The 19,380-nt window shown below is 43.2% G+C and overlaps 1 protein-coding gene across 1 annotated transcript in view; it reads right to left on the bottom strand.

Moving 5' to 3' along the window:
* The window catches only part of LOC311275472 (zinc finger SWIM domain-containing protein 6-like), a 42,485-nt gene extending 38,366 nt beyond the window's left edge, over positions 1-4,119 (bottom strand). The window contains exon 1 of the mRNA XM_084384058.1: positions 3,142-4,119. Coding sequence (XP_084240184.1) covers positions 3,142-3,571 — 430 coding nt within the window. The 5' untranslated portion in view covers positions 3,572-4,119. The remainder of the gene's footprint in view (positions 1-3,141) is intronic.
* Positions 4,120-19,380: the final 15,261 nt, after the last annotated feature.

The following is a 19,380-nucleotide window of genomic DNA, read 5'->3' as shown; positions in this document are numbered from 1 at the left end:
AAAACATTTCTGGAGCTTCAGAGCAACACAGCGTTGCAGCATGCTGCTAAACAACTGAAGTAGATATTGGTATTAAACTGCCGGCAGCCCTGAGTGTATTCGAAGCAGCAGCGCACTTCACTTATTTCTCCGGTGTTGGTCGTCCACCTCGCAGCTCAATAACTTCACCCGCAGCTATCATATTGGCTACAACGGGGGAATAAAGTAGCCCTCAAGTCTAAACCGGAGAAGCTGCAGTATTTGCTCTTGTAAGAGGAAAAAAAAAAAAAATGGCGTCCTTTATCTTTGCACTGATTAACTGTGAGGGTTTGTTGTGGAGTACGAGGGTCCACAGCTAATGTGTGCCAATTCATTTCCTCCAGGTCTGCAGTGAGAAAACCTCCCTCCTCTGATGCAGCCCACACATGGGGAGATTACATCTTTTATTTATCACTTCTTGGCTCTATTTTTCCAGCAAATTCCAGGCTGGGGTGCAATCAGCCAAGAAAGAAACCCTCCCTGTGTGTGTGTGCGTGTGTGTGTGTGTGTGTGTGTGTGTGTGTGTGTGTGTGTGTGTGTGTGTGTGTGCGCACTACTGTTATTCCTCTTTGTAAGCATGCAGATCGAGCCCCCTCGCTCTCCCAGATTCAGTTTCTTCCCTGCAGAAACATTTCCCAATATCTGGGAATATATAGGCCTCTCATTTTGGCAGGACGGAGGCTGGTGTGTGTGTGTGTGTGTGTGTGTGTGTGTGTGTGTGTTGTGAGTGTGTATTCCCCCGTGGCCCTTCACAAAGCCCACATGAGCCTCCTGCATTTTAAAAGTGGGGGGAAGAGGGACGGGTCATGCAGAAACTGTTCAGATTGCATTACAATTCAAATTAACCATGCAGAGTAATGGGATTACAGCCCTCAGCGCTGCCTGAGAAGGTGTCCCGAGTCTGCTCAGCTCACAGGTGACAGACGCTCCGGGCCGACCGGGCCGCGATAAAGGCTGCAAACTGAATTAAAGTGAGCTATCTCTTTCGACTCTGCTTCCCAGAGAGCTCTCGGTCGTCTCCTCTCCGATCGCACACACACACACACACAAAGACACAAACCTGAACCAATTGGCTGCGGACTGGTGTGAATCACGGCCCGTTTAAAAAGCATCGCTGTGCTCAATACGCTTCCTCCTTCCAAATCTCTTCTACTTAACAGGGGAGTGAAAAGACGCTTTTGTTTGCCTTTCCTTTAGGAGGCGACGGGAAGCTTGAAAGACACAAATGAACATGAAAATAGGAACAAAGTGCCAAACTCACAATAGGAATGCTGGGCATTTGATATGTGCTGCCGCCGGGTGATTAAAATCTCAAAGAGGGGCCGTGCTCTGAGCTCAGGACACAGTGTGAAAATTACAACTAAATGACAAAAAAAAACCCCACAAATGTTACACTGACTCGTGTTGTCGGTGGAGGAAAGTTGTCGTGCTCAAGCAGCTGTCAGTCCAGCACATGTGTCTGTTCCTGTTTCACATCGCCTGCCCTCCAGCGGGTTGTAAACAAGCCGACACTGCGACGCTCGTGGGCTATTCTCATTTGCAAAGACAGCATGTTTACTCCTGAAGGTTATTCTGCACCGAAACATGTAAATAACAACAATAGTCTGAGGATGGACTTCCTCCCAACGCGGTAGTTTATCTTCGTCTGTTTGCTGATGAAACCACGCCGACAAAGACACGACGCGCTGTGCAAACACCGTCCAACAACATCCCGACTGTGCCACGCAGAACAGCTCATTCAGATGTAATGTGTGTCAGTTGAGACCCAACCCAACACCGAACACTTCCCTTATTACTCAATACGCTTTATGTAATCATGTAAGAACTGATTTTAAAAGGCCGGGCTCAGTTTTTAGTGGTGGCCGGCAAGAAATTGTGATTTTTGAAGAAGAAAAATGAGCTTAGCTGCCTTTAAATGCTTTTCTAAGTCACATCAGATCATTTAATTTGATATATTATAGGGATTAAGGACATGTGAGGCACTTCCAGGTGTTTTCTGATGCTATAAAACCATATTAAAAAGGTACACTACGTAGTTTTGAGGAAGAAACGTTAATGAGAAGAGAAAGATCTTCACTGACAAACTAAATAATCAAACTCTCTTTGTTTTCATGACTGAATAAACTGAATAAACAAGCTGATCTTAAAGGACAACACAGTTTCATTCCTCTTCAAGTCACATCAGATCAATTAATGCCACATATCATGGAGGATTAGGGAACTGTGAAGCACTTTCAGGTGACTGAACTCACATTACCCTGATTTATTATGAAAAAAAAGGGTCACTGTGTAGTTTTGGAGATGAAATTCAAACTCAGAATTTTAATATTTACAATATTAATGTATTTTTTCCATAAATGAATAAACAAGCTGCTATCAGAGGAAAATAAGGTCCCAGAACACTGTCTGAAGCTAGAAAGGTGGCAGGGTCCGCCACATATAGACAGTTAAACAGTATACATTTCTGTTTATTCAGTTTATTCAGTCATCTTTCTCTTCTGATTAACATTTAACTACAGAGCGCTCCTTTAAAATTGATTTTAAAAGCTCAAAAGCAGATTATAAATGAGAAAAACGAGCTTTAAATGTTTTTCTAAGTCGCATCAGATCAGCTAACTTTATATATAATGTGGATTAAAGGACATGTGAGGCACTTCCAGGCTGTTTCTGATGTTATAAAACCATCTTTAAAAGACTTGTGTGTCACATCACATGTGGTGATTTTTTCCCCTTATTTTGTGGAAGTTTGTCATGAAGTCTGCTGGTGTGGAGATGTGGGAATCCCTCTTTGTTGAAGCCACAGCTTGACTTTTTTCTTTTTTTTTTAAACGTAATTAGTGGGTTTTGGGGGGCTTTGTGCCCCACATCTCACATTCAAACTGCCCCCGAGCAAAACAGGATTTAAATGCCCCAGCAGTCACACATTCCCATTCACGCACCAGCAGATTTAAAGCCCCATTGTCGCCCCTGTGTGTCCGCCCGCTTCACCCTTTGTTGTCAGCCCCTGTCACTTTATCTCCACGTATAATAAACCGACACAGGTCCGTGCTGTTGTGTTATTCTGGGGGTTTTTTGTTGTGTGTCTGGACCGAACCCGGTCCCGGTCCCGGTCGCATCACTCACCGACTTGCAGCACGTTGTCCACGCAGCCGCTCTCCAGCAGAGCGATGCCCCGTCGGAAAGGCAGCCGCGTCTCGTCGCCGCTCTCCCCGCTACTTCCGACCTCCTCCCCGCCGGTGTTGAACGACGAGTACATGCAGATCTCCCGCTCGCTCCTCGGGAACGACCAGTACACGATCCGCCTCTGGACGGGCTCCGGGATCCGCTCGAAGCGCTCCTCGACCCGCTGAAACGGCCACTTCTCCGCGACTTTCCTCGCCGCGATGTCCAGCAGAGACTCCGGGTTCTGGGTTTTGCTCGAGTCGCCCTGCGTGGACGCCGAGCCGCCGCCGCACGGAGCCCCCGCGGCCCGCTGGCCTTGCCGACACGTCGAGTGGTAGCCCGGTCTACAGCAGAGCCGCTTGGCCGGGGGCTGCTGTACGCGCTCCGCCATGATAGCTCCGCTTGAACGGCGACGGAGGAAGTCAACGCACCATATGAACGGGGACGGGGGAGGGAAGGAGCTGAGCGCGGCGCGACTGCTGGCCGTGCTTTATGGAAACATGGGGGCAGGGCTTCTCCGGGCCTGTCAAACCCCTTTGTTGACAAATGAAGGGAAGGCGGGGTCTGTCCGGCTAGCTCCGCGCTACATGACGACCGGAGGGCGGAATTCCCGCACGGCCGCTAATCCTTTGTGAGGCCGGAGAGAAAAGGCTTTTTGGGAAGGGGGTCGTCGGGAGGAGCCACCATCTCATCCTTCGAGGCCGCTCGGAAGGGAGCGAGCGGCTTTGTCTCGCCTGCTGGCGGAGCAGAAAAGCCGGACTGAATGCGGGGCGGTGATCGGCCTTGTCAACACCGGAGCCTCGTGGTTTTGGGGGAGGGGGCAGTGAACGCAGCGCCGCCCTGTGTGACGTTTAAAGGTCCGCTGGAATGTGGTGCGTTTGAAGACGGCCGCAACTTGCGATGAGAAATAAAAGCAGGATCACGCTTCAGTTTGAAACTGTGTGTGTTGTCCTTTATGGTCACTTTGTTTATTCAGTCATTAAGACAAAGAGAGTTTGATTATTTAGTTTGTTTAGGCAGAAAAATAAGAAAATAAAAATCAGCCAATAAAGATATTTCTCTTCTCATTAACATCTCACCTTTAAAACTGATTTTAAACACCCGGGCTCTGTCTGAAGTGGCATCTATCAGATTATAAATAAGAAAAAATGAGCTTTAAATGTTTTCTAAGTCACATCAGATCAGTTAATTTGATATATAACATGGATTAAGGACATGTGAAGCACTTTCTGTCTCGTCAGTGACGTCGTCTCCTGACTTAAACATTGCAGAGCTGCTCCTGTATATCAGCAGCTCACAGAACTGAACCAGAACCAACTCTCCTGTCACAGAACTGCAGTTGTTAATATGAGCAGATTTATTGTGACTTTCATCTTTTTCACGACCTTTTCTGAGCCCAGTCGGCTCCATGTTGGTGATGTAGCTCACTTTCTTGACGACAAGCAGCAAAACCAAATATCTTTTAAAATTAAAATACGCAGGTAAACTACAAACACCTCACAGCTGTGCGTAAGTGTATTTAGTTCGGTAGAACAGACTTTTTATTGTTTCTTTGAGCCTGATTGCTTCTACGTGAGCGTTACGACCTCGGGCCAACGGGACAGAGTTCACTGTGATAATGGTTTTGCTGTTTTTTGCCCGGTTGCCCTCGGGCCCAACTGCTGGATTTCTGTTTTATCACCTGGATTATTGCTCCTACCTGAAGTCCCAGGCGGAGACTCGTCACAATCACAACAATGGCTCACTATGAAAACATTTTGCACAGTTATTCTGGTTGAACTGTTGTGTGTGACGAAGCACTTAGCTCGCAATTAACAGTATTTACTATGTTGAGCATCATGAGAGTCACAGAAAAACAAGTCTGAAACTCGTGTCTCTATTCTGAATCTGAGTACTTTTTCTATCTGTATCTTTAGCTGCTCCACTTAGTCCACCAGCTCTAAGTCTAACTGTGTCTGGGCAGGTAGTTTTTAGAGCTACCTGCTGCAGGAAACCAGGTTGAGACTGAACTTTTCAGTAAATGAGGCTAAAGTGGCTCAAAAAGTGGAGCTGCGGAGCCGGGTGCTGATTCTCTGTGGGTTCTTTCACATTACGCAGAGTTGTTTAATTTAGTGTTAATATGAGAAATATTGATTAATGGAGCTTCGAGAAAAGAGGGGCTAATCTGGTCTCGCTGGTGTTTCACAGCCCGAGGGGAAGCTAAATTGAAAAACTGTGACGTCGACGGTTAAAACCGAAATGCATGTTGGGCGGTGAATGTGGTGGGACTCTGCTCGACGGATGTGAGTCAGATGGACCGGGCCTCAGAACCACACAGTTCTCACGTCGAAGCAGCTGCTCAGCTGTCACTGAGGGGCCAGACAGGAAAGTAACTAAGTACATTTACTTTCTCGAGTACAGAACATAGATTTTAAGTAGAACTAGTGAACCCAAAGATGGAGCACATTCAGTCCGCTGAGAACTGCCTGCTTGGTGCATAAATGTTTGATAAACTTAACTTTTTATGGTTTACTTCATGGTTAAACCAAACCATCAGCTCATTAAAATGGAGTTCCCGCTCGTCTTTTGGTTGGAGCTTCACGCGCCGACGTTGCCATAGAGTCGACCACCCGACGGACAGCCTGGCGTACAGCCACGCCGGCAGCATGGTTAAACCGTGAAAAGACAGCAAGCGGCGTGGTTCAATAAATGAGGTGTCTTGATGAAATGTTTGTGGTGTCAGAGAAGAAAATATAAGCACCTTATTAACATAATGAGCATCTGAAATTTAAATGTAATACAACGAAAAGAGAGAAGCCTGAGATATGAATAAACCCTCAGTTGTCAGATGGCATCTTATTTAAGTCAGTGTGTCACATGCCGCCGTCTTCCTTTCTCGGCCCACCTGCTGTTACCGCCATGCTGAGTGAATAGGCTCAGTCATTACTGCGCTTCAACTGCGCTGTCTGCAGGGTGAAATGAGACAATAGTAAAGATTTTCAACCAGGGAGCCTAAATCATTTACACAGCATGGAGCGAGTGTGCTGAAATGAGGCTGCTGATAACTGTCCTGCAGGAGCAGCAGGTGGTACTGTGACTGGGAAAAACACGGGAAGGAAAGAAGAGACAGATAAGCTCATTACAGTGACAAACAGTGTGTTTATGCGAGAATAAAACTGTTTAAAATAATGTCTGAAATGTTCCCCCGGCGCTGATCAAAAGGAGATATCAAACGTCTTCGGCTGAGGCTGCTGGGACGCTGACAAAACACCACAAGTGTTACTGTGTCAAACAAATGATCGCGTGGAAGAAAAGACGGTTTGTATTTTAACTAAGCTGCTGGAGGAAAGTCGGGAGAAGTTTCGTAGCCCACAAAACATTTCTGGAGCTTCACAGCAAAACAGCCAACAGAACAAAAAAATAAAATCTAAGAAATGTCTCCATGCAGCCACGTCTCCAGAAGCCCCGAGGACGCAAACTGATTTAAAAAGATGTTATTTACATTGTTTTTTTAAAGCTGAAGTCTTCACTGTAGCTGCGAAAGCTAAAAGCGCCTGAAGGTGTGACCGCGTAAATCTGCGCTCTGAACTCACGAGACAAAAACATACAGTCAGAAATGAAGTAACTCCTCTGTATATATACTATTAGTAACGTGTTATATTACTCTGTTACCGCTAAAAGAAATATATTACTGCAACGTGTTACCCCCGACTACTCAATGTTTGTCCCTGGATGTCGTTTGGGAGAATCTCCTGTTCACAGTGTAACTGGTCACGATATCGTCAGCCCTGCCGATCAATTGGGGAAATGAAATCGTTAACCGACTCTCTGAAGTTTTGCTCTCTGGATGCTTCTCCTCATCAGAAGTCATGCGTCGTAGAGACGTTGGGTTTTAGTGTGTTTCTCCATCATCTCCCATAGACTTCAATACAGCTGTCACCACAGTCTGGAACCAGAGCGAGATTCAGTGACGTAACGACCCTTCCTTCTTTTCTCCTCGGTGTGTTGTACCGCCGCTAAATCCTGCAGCATGTGTGAACTCAGCGTTAGTCAGTGAACGCACCAGGAAACATTTACTAATTCCCCAGTTCGTTGTTAGCTTCTGGTTAAATCTTAAAGCTGAACTCAAACAGTCGCTGTATTCAAGCTGCGTTTAAACCTCGCTAACACCAAAACGTCTGTAAGTCTCACAGCAGACATCACTAAAACCCCTCAGTTCAGCTCCTGCAGATTTGTTTTGTATGTACGTGGCTTCAGGCGACGTGCACGTGGAATCGATCGTACCTCGCCGATTAAAGCCCATGCAGCATTTCCTGCAACACACAGCATCATATGTTAAATACTATTCAGGTATTCAGGCACAAAGAAACGCTGTAAGACTCCCATTAACATGATTTCTATGGACGGACTCTCTCTGCTCGGCTACGATGGCTAGCACGGGTGATAATGACACTCTGGCTCACTCCTGGGGATAATCAGACACACACACACACACACACACACACACACACACACACAACACAAACCATACTACCCTTTCACGCTGGGCTCATTTGCATTCTCATCAGTATGCATGAAATTTCTCGCTGAACTTTAATACCCTAACTGCTGCATAATACACTTTAATGAGCATAAAAGTGAGCATGACAATTAAAACTCGCATTAATCACTAAACGCTGAGGGGTGGGGATGTGGGGGTGAGATGAGAGGGAGGGAGGCAGGGAGGGAGGGTGTGGGAGGATACCGAGGACTGGGGGATAAAGAGCACTCCAGAGAGAGGACGAGGAGGAGGGAGAAAAGAAATTGAAGTGAGAAATGAAGGAAGGATAAGAGCTTGAAAAAGGAGGAGGGGAGAATGAGAGAGAGAGAGAAGGAGGAGATGGAGGCGAGAGCTCTTATATCTGAGTGTTGAGGAGCTGGCAGCGGATGAACGAGGTGTTTTTATCCGCGAACAAACGAAGGCCTGCTCTTCCTTCTGCTTCTACCTTCATCCTTCATATGGTTTTCCTCACTTCCCTCCCTTTGTTCCTCCTCCTCCTCCTCCTCCTCAAAGACTGACGGCGAGTATCGTCCGTCCAAAGAGGATTATGTTCCCTGATAATGAAAACAGACCAGTATTTTGCACCTTTACCTCCTCCCGCCCCTCCGTTCCCCGTCTCTTCCTCTGACAAGACGATTTTTGGGGGATGGTTTTGAATATTCAGACGCTCACATGATCTCGTTTGGATGTTTCGCACATCTGAACACTGACAGGCTCAGTTGTAAATTATATTCTGCTCGCTGGAGTCCAGATTCTTGCAGCCGATATGAGAAGTGCCACAAAGAGTTTGTATGCTGACGACGAGCTGTTGTTTTGTTGTGTTTTGTTGTGTTTTGTTTGTTGTTCTCGGGCTTGAAGTGATTCTCTAATTCTGTCACTGAGTATTTTTGTAAGTCTTTACTGAGAGGAAGCTGGAGCACAAGAGTGATCTCAGCAACGGTAGTTTATCTTCTTCTCTGACCTTCATCTTCACCTCATTCACTGATTTTGGTGAAACTGTCCCAACTCTCTTGGCGGCTTACAGAGTTTTCTGATGGACAGATATTATTATTTGTTGCTCAGGTAAGTTACGTCATAGATTAACTGCTGCTGAGTGCAGTTGCCGTTAGCTAGCGAGCACAGCCGTTCAGTTAACGAAGACAAGTTCAGGGAGAGGAGAGGGACTTTACAGGGACAAGATGTGTTTTTTGTCCTTTTCATGGCTTTATTGAAAGGACAGCTTAGAGAGATGACAGGAAATGGGGATGCTGCTGCAGCGAGGACGAGGCCGAGCATCTAGCTGCCAGGCCGGTGAGAGCTTCACAAACCATCCCAGAGTCAAAACAGGCATAACTGTGAATGTGTGTGTGTTATTAAGGTAGAAGTAAATAAAGACACATCCTTCAGCCCGGTCACCAGAGTCACATTTTATTTTCTTTATTTCCATAAACGTGTCGTATCACGTTTTATTAACTGGCTTTCATGTCGAGAGGTGCAGGAGACGGTGGATGTTTCTGACGAGGGACTGCGATGTTTCAACATTTGTTGACGTCACACCACTGGATATTTTTAAGTCGTTTATGACGACAGAAATCAGATAATTTTGCCGGCAGGTCGGTCCATCTGCAGCTGTATTTGTGACAACAAAGCAGATACCTATTCTAACCCTTTTTTGTGCTTAAACCTAACTGGAGCCTGAGCTAGTAGTCTAAACTAGCTCCTTCTCCTGAGCCACACAGGTAGAGTAGCATCAGTGATCTGCTTGTAGGGTGAAGATTTAGGTGACTGTCTTGTTGAGAGAATCTGTGAATTAGTTTTAAAATACAACCTGAAATGATCTGGAAGACTTCCCTGCTTGGATTGTATCATACATATAAAAGTAATGTGGACATTAATTTCACATATCGTAAGAAGTTTCATTAAATTTAAGGACACGGGGGGGGGACAGGATGTGAGCAGGAGAGTTGGAGAAAATGTAAAATGCTGCTTACACATTGATGCATTAGTATTAAAACGTTATATATAATGATATATCAGTCTCAGGGTGCATTTTAATACTTCAGGTACATTTTGCAGGTAATACTTCTGTACTTTTACTTTAATAAAGGATCTAAATTCTTCTTCCATCACTGCAGAAAACCCACAGACACAAATATTCACTCGCAGCCGCACACTGACCTGAAATACTGTATAATTTATTGTCTCCTTAAAGATGTTAATTACTGCAATTAAATATCAAGATGTCTTTATGCACACACACACACACACACACACTCTCTCTCTCTCTCTCTCTCTCTCTCTCACACACACACACACACACACACACACACACACACACACACTGAGCCCATGATCTAATCACCATTTTCGCTGCAGAGTTGACACATTTCTTACAGTGTTTGACCTCCTTTGTCCTCACTTCAGTTGAACCAAGAAGTGTGTGTGTGTGTGTGTGTGTGTGTGTGTGTGTGGAGGCGTAATAATAAAAACTCCATCTGCATTTCCATAAATCAGAGAGGCAGGTTTGTTGTCACCCAGTTGAGGGACCTGAGAGCAAGGCCCCGGGGCCTGTAGGGATTATAACCAGTCTGTGTGTGTGTGTGTGTGTGTGTGTGTGTGTGTGTGTGTGTGTGTGTGTGTGTGTGCGTGAGAGACAGTCCCCACAACTCATCGTCAGCACTGCATACACTTAATGTTTAAAACATATTGTATTTTCTCATATTCTGCCCTCAGTGTGTGTCTCTGTTCCAGTTCCTGTCCTCCACCTGCAGATCTCTGCTGCCCAACATCTCCACATTATAAGAGTTTTAACATATGTGTATAACTCTGAAGTATTTTAATTATCAGATACAAGCAATTTGAGTGCTACAGTTCAAGAAGAATTTACAGGAGGAAGAAATAAAAATATAAAAACGAGGACAACACAGCTGGAAACAAACATGTTTAAATACGTCTCTATATCACAATGAACAGCAACATACAGTGTCGACATACAAGCAAACTGTTTACATTGTAAACAAATACAAATAGTATATGCATGTATACATGAGTAGGATCTATTTTGTAAGTGTAAAGCCATTTCTTTAGATTTAAAGGAGCAGTTCACCCAAAAAAGTAAAACTCAGTCATCATCTCCTCCCTCCATGCTGAAGTAAAGTCAGGTGAAGTCTCGTAGTCCACAAAACATTTCTGGAGCTTCACAGTGAAACAGAGTTGCAGCATTAAAACGTAACAAACAACTGAAAGAAAAAAATAAAATGGCTCCATGCAGCTCGTCCGGCGTAATCCGAGTCTCCAGAAGCCCTGAGATCTCAAATTGATCTGAAAAGACGTTATTTACACCCTTCACTGCAGCTGCTGAGCTAAAAGCGTTAGCACGCACCCCGTCTGGAGTGGCTGCACGAGCCTGATCGCACATCGAGGGCGTAAATAACGTTTTTAACTTTTTTGGTTTTTTTGAGTGATGGCAACCATGTTCACCATCTTAGCTTAGCGTGATAGCATGCTAACATTTGCTGTGTAGCACTGAACATGATGGGAAGGTTGTACATTTTATTGAGTTGTTTTTTCTGTCATAAACAAAACAAACATAGATTACTTATTGACCTGAGGATGGCGCTAGAGTGCAAACTGCGAATATGAAGAGCAAAATGATTCACATCGACGTATATTTAGCAGCTAACAGCTAAAACACTGTGTGTAAATGTGGTTCACATCAGAGCCGATACTCAGTGAGTGAATCCATTAATAAACATCAACACTCGATCGATCACTTTCAGTCCAAGATGAAAAAAAATCTGAGCATCACAGTCGATCAACACAAGCTCTTTATGACGGCCTTAATAATTCATGCTATGATGCTAATATAAAACTATAAATATAGTAATAATATCAGCGATGTACCAGACATGATTTTTTAAAATGAGCCGTCCAGATGAATAATTTACTGCATGAAGCTGGTTAATAAATGTTTTAATAATCTGTCTGCTTTCAACACAACGAACGCTTTCATCATCATCATCATCATCATCATCATCATCATCATCATCATCATCACAGGAAGGCTTGAATTTCATTTTACTCATATTTGTGCTTTTTTTTAAAACAAGTAATGTTCAGCTCACTCAAAACTCAAATGTCGCATCGTCCATCTTCTTGTTTTTAACATTTTAAAGCTTGACCGAGCCGTCACGCCGCCTCGCTGGGAAGGTGAATAATCCACGTTTGATGGAGATGTTTCTCTCTGGATGCCTACAGAGTCCAGTACGGGAACAAATCGGCGTTTTTTGGGGGAAAACAACAGTGAACAGACTTCGAGATGAGCAAATTAGAGTGCAAAAAATGCTAATTCACTTACTGGTTTTTGGACACAATCCTGCAGCACTCGACAGTTAAATCTGATAGGTTAGTCTCCAGTTTAGGGCTGCAACAAATAATTATTGTTACTAGCAATTTATCTGCTGTTTTATTTGTTGATTGATTGTTTGGTCAGAAGGTGAAACCCAGAAAGCACGTTTGGTACAGGCTAATTGATGAATCAAGATTCATCTTTAGATCTTCTCTGTCTTATTTCCGTATTCTTTATTTAAGTATCAGGTTAAAAACAAGGACAGACGACGAGATGAAACGAGGGAAATAAAAAAAAAACTGACCCAGAACCTCTGGGCATGTCATGCAGCAATTTAAATTAATTTGAGACTCAAATACGTCTCCAAGCCCATCATTCAACTCTCATCACCATCTATGCTCTTTTCAATTACATGACAGATTTTCAGACTGTTATTAAAGCTGCTCCCCTCTCCTCCCTAAAAGTTAATAAGAAAGTTTTGAGAAGAGAGAAGTTTTTTTTTTCTGAATCATCTCGTCTCGGTGTGAAGAAATCCCCCCGAAGATGTCGTCACCCTGCTCCTCAGAGTACCGCCGGAGACAGCGTGGGCGTTTTTAAGAGTGCGTGCGTCCCACCTGATCTGATCCAGTGGGTTTGCTGTGGTGAAATTGATCCCTGTGGTAGCTACACTGACAGGCCCGAGGAGCCAGCGTTCAAACGAATTAGGAAGAAGAGAAGAAGACAGCGAGCGCTTTCTGTTTGTTCTGCCTCTAAATAATACAGCACAATGACAGCCAGCAAACAAAAGCAGTTGTGTAGCGCAGAGCGATACCGGGGATAGGATGTAACACAGAGGAACGCTTAAATTACAGATGAGAATGGAAACGTCTTTTCTTTAATGTTTGGTTGTCTGTTAAACATTGATGGGAGACGAACCAGCGGGGACGGAGGCAGCGCCGCAGCTCAGTGTCTGACCACACTGGGAAAATGATTACTGTCACTTTACAGTAAAGTCAGAGTTTATCAATACTGTGATTACTTTACAGCAGGATAGATGAAAATCACAGGAATGTATTGTGTTTCTAAAGTAAGTCAGACACAGTTTTACTGTAAAAATACAGTATTTTGATGTAAAAAGTTACACATTATTACATTAATACATTGTCATTCTGTAATTAGCATATTTAGTTATTGTAAATATGCACATTTACAGTAAAATGACAGGAATGTTACAGTAATGTACAGTGTTTTCATTTAAACCAACCATATTGCTTGTAAGCAATATGGACCTCTTATAAGCCGGTTACCATGTTGTTAGCATGTAAGTATGTCAGCTTGTTAGCATGGGTACCTTGTTGGACCACTTGTAAGCCTGTTATCATGTTGTTAGCGTGTAAGTCTGTAAGCATGTTAGCCCATTGGCATGTGTACCTTGTTGGACCTCTTCTAGGTCTATATCCTATTAGCCTGTTGTTAGCCTGTTAACATATTAGCCTGTTGTTAGCATGTGCACCTTGTTAACCCACTTGTAGGTCTGTTAGCCTTTTGACCTGTCTACCTTGTTGGACCACTTGCAATCCTGTTTGCATGTTAGCATGCTGTTAGCCTTTTAGCATGTGTACCATGCTGTAAAACTACAATATTTTATCGCTAACGTACCGTACCGTACAGTGCTGTACCCTACTTACAGAATTTCATTGTACCATTTTAACTTTTTTATGGTCGCTTCAGAATGCCCATCTAAAGCTACATAATTACCCATCATGCATTGCAAAAGCGCAATCACCGTAGTCTACAGTGAGAGTTTACCTGGTGTTTGCTAACAGTGCAGTCAAGGAGCTGGAGGCCTGCGAGCAACAAACTGGAGCTCTGGACTCGACTCCCCGAAGGAGAGAATTTTTTAAATTTAATTATTTTTTTATTTGTCAGCATAAAATATCCTCTAACTTTTATTTCTTACACTTAATTGCAATGCTTCAGGGTGAAAAAAAACAAAACAAATGATAGCCAAGTGATTGTATCCAAATTCCCTGAATGTGATTAAACATAAATGTGTCGGTGGGGAGATTTAGCTCTAAATAATTGACAGTGCTGTATTATATTGCTGTAGGAATTATTCCGCCTTAAAATGCTCATTTCACTCTGCATGTGTTTTTTAACATTCATGCATCTGAAAAACAATTGAAGGGCCTGCGTGCTGCTGAATATTTCATCCCCTCTACGCCTCTTTTTTCCAAATTTTCACAGGCTGAACGATGGCTTTTGCACCCAAAAAAAGAAGGGTATGAATTTTTCAGGCATTTTAAATAATTAAGCCCAAAGTGTTTGGGGCGGCGAAGCCCTGATAAACTAATCTGAGACGGAGGAGGAGAGAAAAAGGTCTGAGAGGGACATTAGAAATTTATTATTTTATCAGCAGCTATTTATTATTAACATAGAGAGATCCCATTAGCATTCATAGACAAAGGGACTCCTGGGAGGATGCCCTGTGGAGCTCAAGGTGATACATTAAAACGGAGAAGTTAAAGGAGGGGAAAGTATCCGCTTCGGCCCTGATCTGCATATCAGCCGACGTCGTTCAGTCTGTGAAGTCAGCGGGATTTCTTCATTTTCTCGAGGTGGATTCTGGCAGATTCAGGACATGAAAATGAATCGTTCTGACTTCACAAAGTCCCGCACTAAATACTTGATGGTAGGATCTCAGAAGAAATGCAGCATCAGGGATGAAGAGTGATTTTTTTCCTGAGAATTTGGGAGCTTTAACATACGGCAGCGTATTTCTGCCACGCCGAAAGAAAAGAAACTCATCAGTGTCGCGTCATCGTGTTCGTTACACTGAGAAAGATTCTAGTTTGTATATAATGTTCGTGACGCTCACTGGGTGGTTCACAGTTATGTCAGTATGTTGATTCACACATATTTATGATGTAATCTTTACCTAATGACTCATTAATGTTGTATCTCCCAGTCTGTTCTGCAGTAACATCTAGTCCTGAAATCACAGTTGTTGAGGAATTATTCATTAACGATTCATTAAATATCAAGTCGTTCCTGATTCGCTCACATTTTTGTGTATCTTACTGTAAAGTGCTTCCAACCAATAAAGGATTCACTATTTTCCAACAGAAAATGCCTTAAAAACAGAATTTAAATCTTCATGTTGGGAAAAAAACATTTTACAGAATCATAACTGAACAAATGTCATAACTCACCACTTATTGACTTATTCAGAATTGTCAGTGATGGAGGTGTTGGTGGTGGTGGTGGTGGTGGTGGTGGTGGGCAGGTGGGTGGTGTTTTGGGGGGGAACCTGGACTCCTCGAAGCCTTTGAGGTCTGTCAAAATGCACAAAGGCTGAGGACAGTCAAGCGTGACCAGACAGAGAGGCGTGTAAGACAAGAGAAAGATCCAATATCTGTCTGCTTGATGTAAGAGAGCACCTACACTGATGGGTGGAGGAGTCGCCCCCTCCTCTCTCAAATCCCGTAAGAGAGGAGGGGAACAGCTGAGAAAGACATCTGACCCCCCACCACCAGCACCAGCACCAGCACCAGCACCACCCCCCGATCTGAGCCAACAACAGCCTGCACGCACGCACACACACACGCACACACTGCACATGGCCTTTATGAAAATATCCTAAATTCAATCAGGATCTGCAAATTTCATGAGCTGGCCGTCCTCCTCCTGAATATCTTATCGGGGTGTCAAATCAATCTGGGCTGAAACGTCTGACACTCTGAGCGTTATTCCAGACCGAAACCGACTTCTCTCTGACGAATCTGTTCTTATCTCACAGCCTCACAGCCGCTCTGACCTCCCCGTGTCCAGCCCCAAAATCTCATTATACTTGAAATTTGAGGGGAAAATGTAACACCACAGGATTGCCTATTATCATCTGGTACCTGGAGGGAAATTGAAAAAAAAAAAGATTGTCTGCAGCCACGCCAGCAGCTCTGTGAAGCTGTACTTACAGTATACTGCATTCACATGGTCCTCAGATCTTCACATTTCCTGAGTTGGGAAGTCGTTCTTCCCACCACGGTGTGTTCAGGAGCCTGTAAGTCGTGATGTGGAAACAACATGGACCCTACAAAGAAGACATGTTGCATTGTGAAGTGGTTCCACCCAATCTGCAGAATAAATGTTGGCAATAAGCGTGAAACCAGTGTTTATTTTTAACAACAAGATGTCGGGAGATTTTCCAGCCGTGTTCGTGGCAACAAAACAGGATGTTTTTGATGAGATTTCAGGACATATTCTAGCCGTGTCAGTAGCAGCAAAACTGGATTTGTACAACGCGATATTGTCGCAATTTGCGGCCAAGAACTGGATATTTTTAAGAAGAAGTCTGGAGAATATCCAGCTGTGAAACTGGCAACAAGACTGAATATTTCTGACAAGACATCAGAACAATTTGCAGCCAGAAAACTGGATATTTTTAACAAGAAGTTTGGGGAATTTTTTCCATCGTGTTTGTGGCGACAGACGTCAGGATGTTTTCCAGCTGTTTGTGTCAACACAACCAGATATTTTCGATGAGATGTTGGCACAATTTGGAGTCGAAAGCTGGATATTTTTAACAGGACATAGGGACATTTTCCAGCTGGTCGAGCTTCAGCCAGAAAACCGGATATATTTATTGAGATGTCGGAACATTTTCTAGTCGTGCTTGTGGTGACAAAACCGAGTATTTTTAACGAGACAACTGGACATTTTTCAGCCGTGTTAGTAGCAGCAAAACACATGGACATTTTTGATGAGGTACTGGCACAATTTGCAGCCATAAACTGGACATTTTTAAGAAGGCAGGTGTCTTAGAGGCAACTAAACCGGATATTTCTGATGAGACATCCGAGCAATTTCTTAGCCGTGTATGTATTGAAATAAGCAGGTATTTTAAGACAAAACCTGATCTTCTCCAAACCCTAACAAAGTGTTTTTTGTGCCTCAACCTAACTTATTTATTCTGTTTGGGTTGAACATTGGGCCATGATGCTAGCATGATGCTTAAAAACCTGTGAATTTGAGCTGCAGATGTTTTTAAGTTTTAGCATCTCTCAGCCAACCGAGAGGAAGTCAGCGTGAGGAGGAAACACACAGGAGATCAAATGAGGAAATGGTGGTTAGATTCAGGTTAGATGAGAAACATCCGTGGACTCACTTCTTTCGACCTGCCGGAGCAGAGGATGCTGGGTAATGTCAGTGGATATTTGCCTGGAGTGGTGGAGCTCCTCTGTGACCAAATACTCATCTCTTCTCTCACCCAAAAGAACCCATTAATATTTCAAATTAATGCAAATAACCTTAAATGGTGAATAATTGCCCCGTATCAAAATTCAATTACTGTTAAACAGAGACGAATGGCTGATTGAAAATTATGAATAATTTCTGTGACAGACGGAGAAGCACTGAGAGGTGAAAACGTGAAGAACAAAAGAAGGACTTCACAAAGCTCATTGTTAGTGTGGATATTTCATTACATACCTGTAACTCTGACTGCCACATATATCAGCTCTTCACTGCGGAGCTTATAAGACAGCAGGTCGTGAAATGGTTCAAATTTAACCTCTTCAAACACAAAATAAATGTTTGTACAGAAACACAGCAGAGCCTGAGAACAACAGCTGTTTTGTTCTCAGCTCTTCTTTTATTCCACACTGACTGGAAACCTGTTCGTGTTCATGTAGAAACTAAACTGACTTTTCTGCTTTAACTTGTCATCCTGCAACCAAAACAGGAAGAGGCACTGTTTTCCCCGGTCACTATCCCCAGGTAACAAAGGAACAACTGGGAGAAATGTGGAAACTCTTCTTCTTCGTCTTCATTTTCTTCTTCTTCTTCATTTTCATCTTCTGCTTCCTCTTCTTCTTCTTCTTCTGTGTACCATACTGACATTTGTACAAACGTGTCATGTCATTTTCACATCACAGGTTTATTAGCTGACCTCCACATCAGAAGTTGAAGTGAAGTGGATTTGCTCCGTTTCAACATTTGTAAGTGTGACACCACTCTGTATTTTTACGGAGGACTGTTTTCAGCCAAACCAAGATGTTTTTCTGACCCTCACCAGGTTGTTTTTGTGCCTAAATGTATCCAGAGCATCAGCTCAGTGAGAGAAATAGAAGGGAGAGGAAAAGAAAACTGAACCTCAAATTGTAAATCATCTGTGGTTTTACAGAAAAGTACTTAGCTAACATCTGACGATTGGGATTGTAGGTGTCTGGTGTTGTGTCAAATACTGTTCCCCCGTTGATATGTGTTTCCTCTGACCACCGGGACTTCAGATGGCAAATTTCGACTGGCATTTTTTTTTTTTCATTTCTGGTAAATTCATCTGAGAAAAGAGAAAACAAATGTAAACCTGAGACTTGAAGTGAGTCAGACGGAAACTTCAGCTTCTCCTGAATCAAATGATGTTTGACACTTGATGCTGACTGAACGAATAAGGAAGGAAACACTAAATAAGAGGAGGAGAGTCAGGCGCCCCAAGACTTTGAAATATGAACAGATTACGTCTTTTAAGTGTTTGTACCAGAGTATTTCACAGGATGTGGTTGTATTTACAGACACATGTCACAGCACTGTCCACACAGCAAAACTCCAGGCTGTTTAAACAGGAAGAAAAGACCAGAATGCACTTAATGACTCAATAACACTGCTCAATACTACCAGCTTGTGACCAAAGTCTGCAACAGCACGTGAGATCGTCACAGCCTGCTTCACATTTCACTCATTCAATCTAACAAAGAAGACAACATTCAATTAACAGTAAATATTTAAAATTACACAAATACAGTAAACAGTAACCAATAAATACAACTTCTTTGAATCCTGTGGAGAAAGTCACCAGACTCCCTTTAAAAATCACTCAGTTTAGTGAGTTGTTAAGTCAGGAGAGACTTTAATAATAATAAACTTTGATAAATGCTGTCTACATCACATTCTTAACTATTTGGACCTTTCTGTTAATTCAGCAAATGTTTTACATGAGGATATTTCATCGTATCGGTTTCTACCAGCCGAATCAGAAAAAGTCAGAGAAGATTTCTTCATTGCCTGACTTTTTTTTTCTGCCTAAACAAACTCAGTGTGATGTAATGTAAATTGGATCTTATTTATCATAATTAATAATTATCCCTGATAATCAGTGATTATTATTAACAGCCAAATTTAACCCCAAACTCCCTGTTAATGTTGCATGAAGTACCACCTATGGTGCCCCGTGTGAGGCGGTGTACAACAACATATTTCCGAGTTTGTATTATTACCACATTAAAATTCTGACTCCTTCAAAACGACATAGCGCTCTTTTAAAAACGGGGACTGTCCCTGAAAATGTGGACAGGAGCGGGTAGAAGAAAAACCTCTCTGA

The sequence above is a fragment of the Pagrus pagrus genome (assembly GCF_965226575.1).
Source record: "Pagrus pagrus genome assembly, chromosome: 19".
Lineage (NCBI taxonomy): Eukaryota > Metazoa > Chordata > Actinopteri > Spariformes > Sparidae > Pagrus > Pagrus pagrus.
The sequence above is the reverse complement of the archived record's forward strand: the minus strand, read 5'-3'. Positions and strand labels throughout refer to the sequence as shown.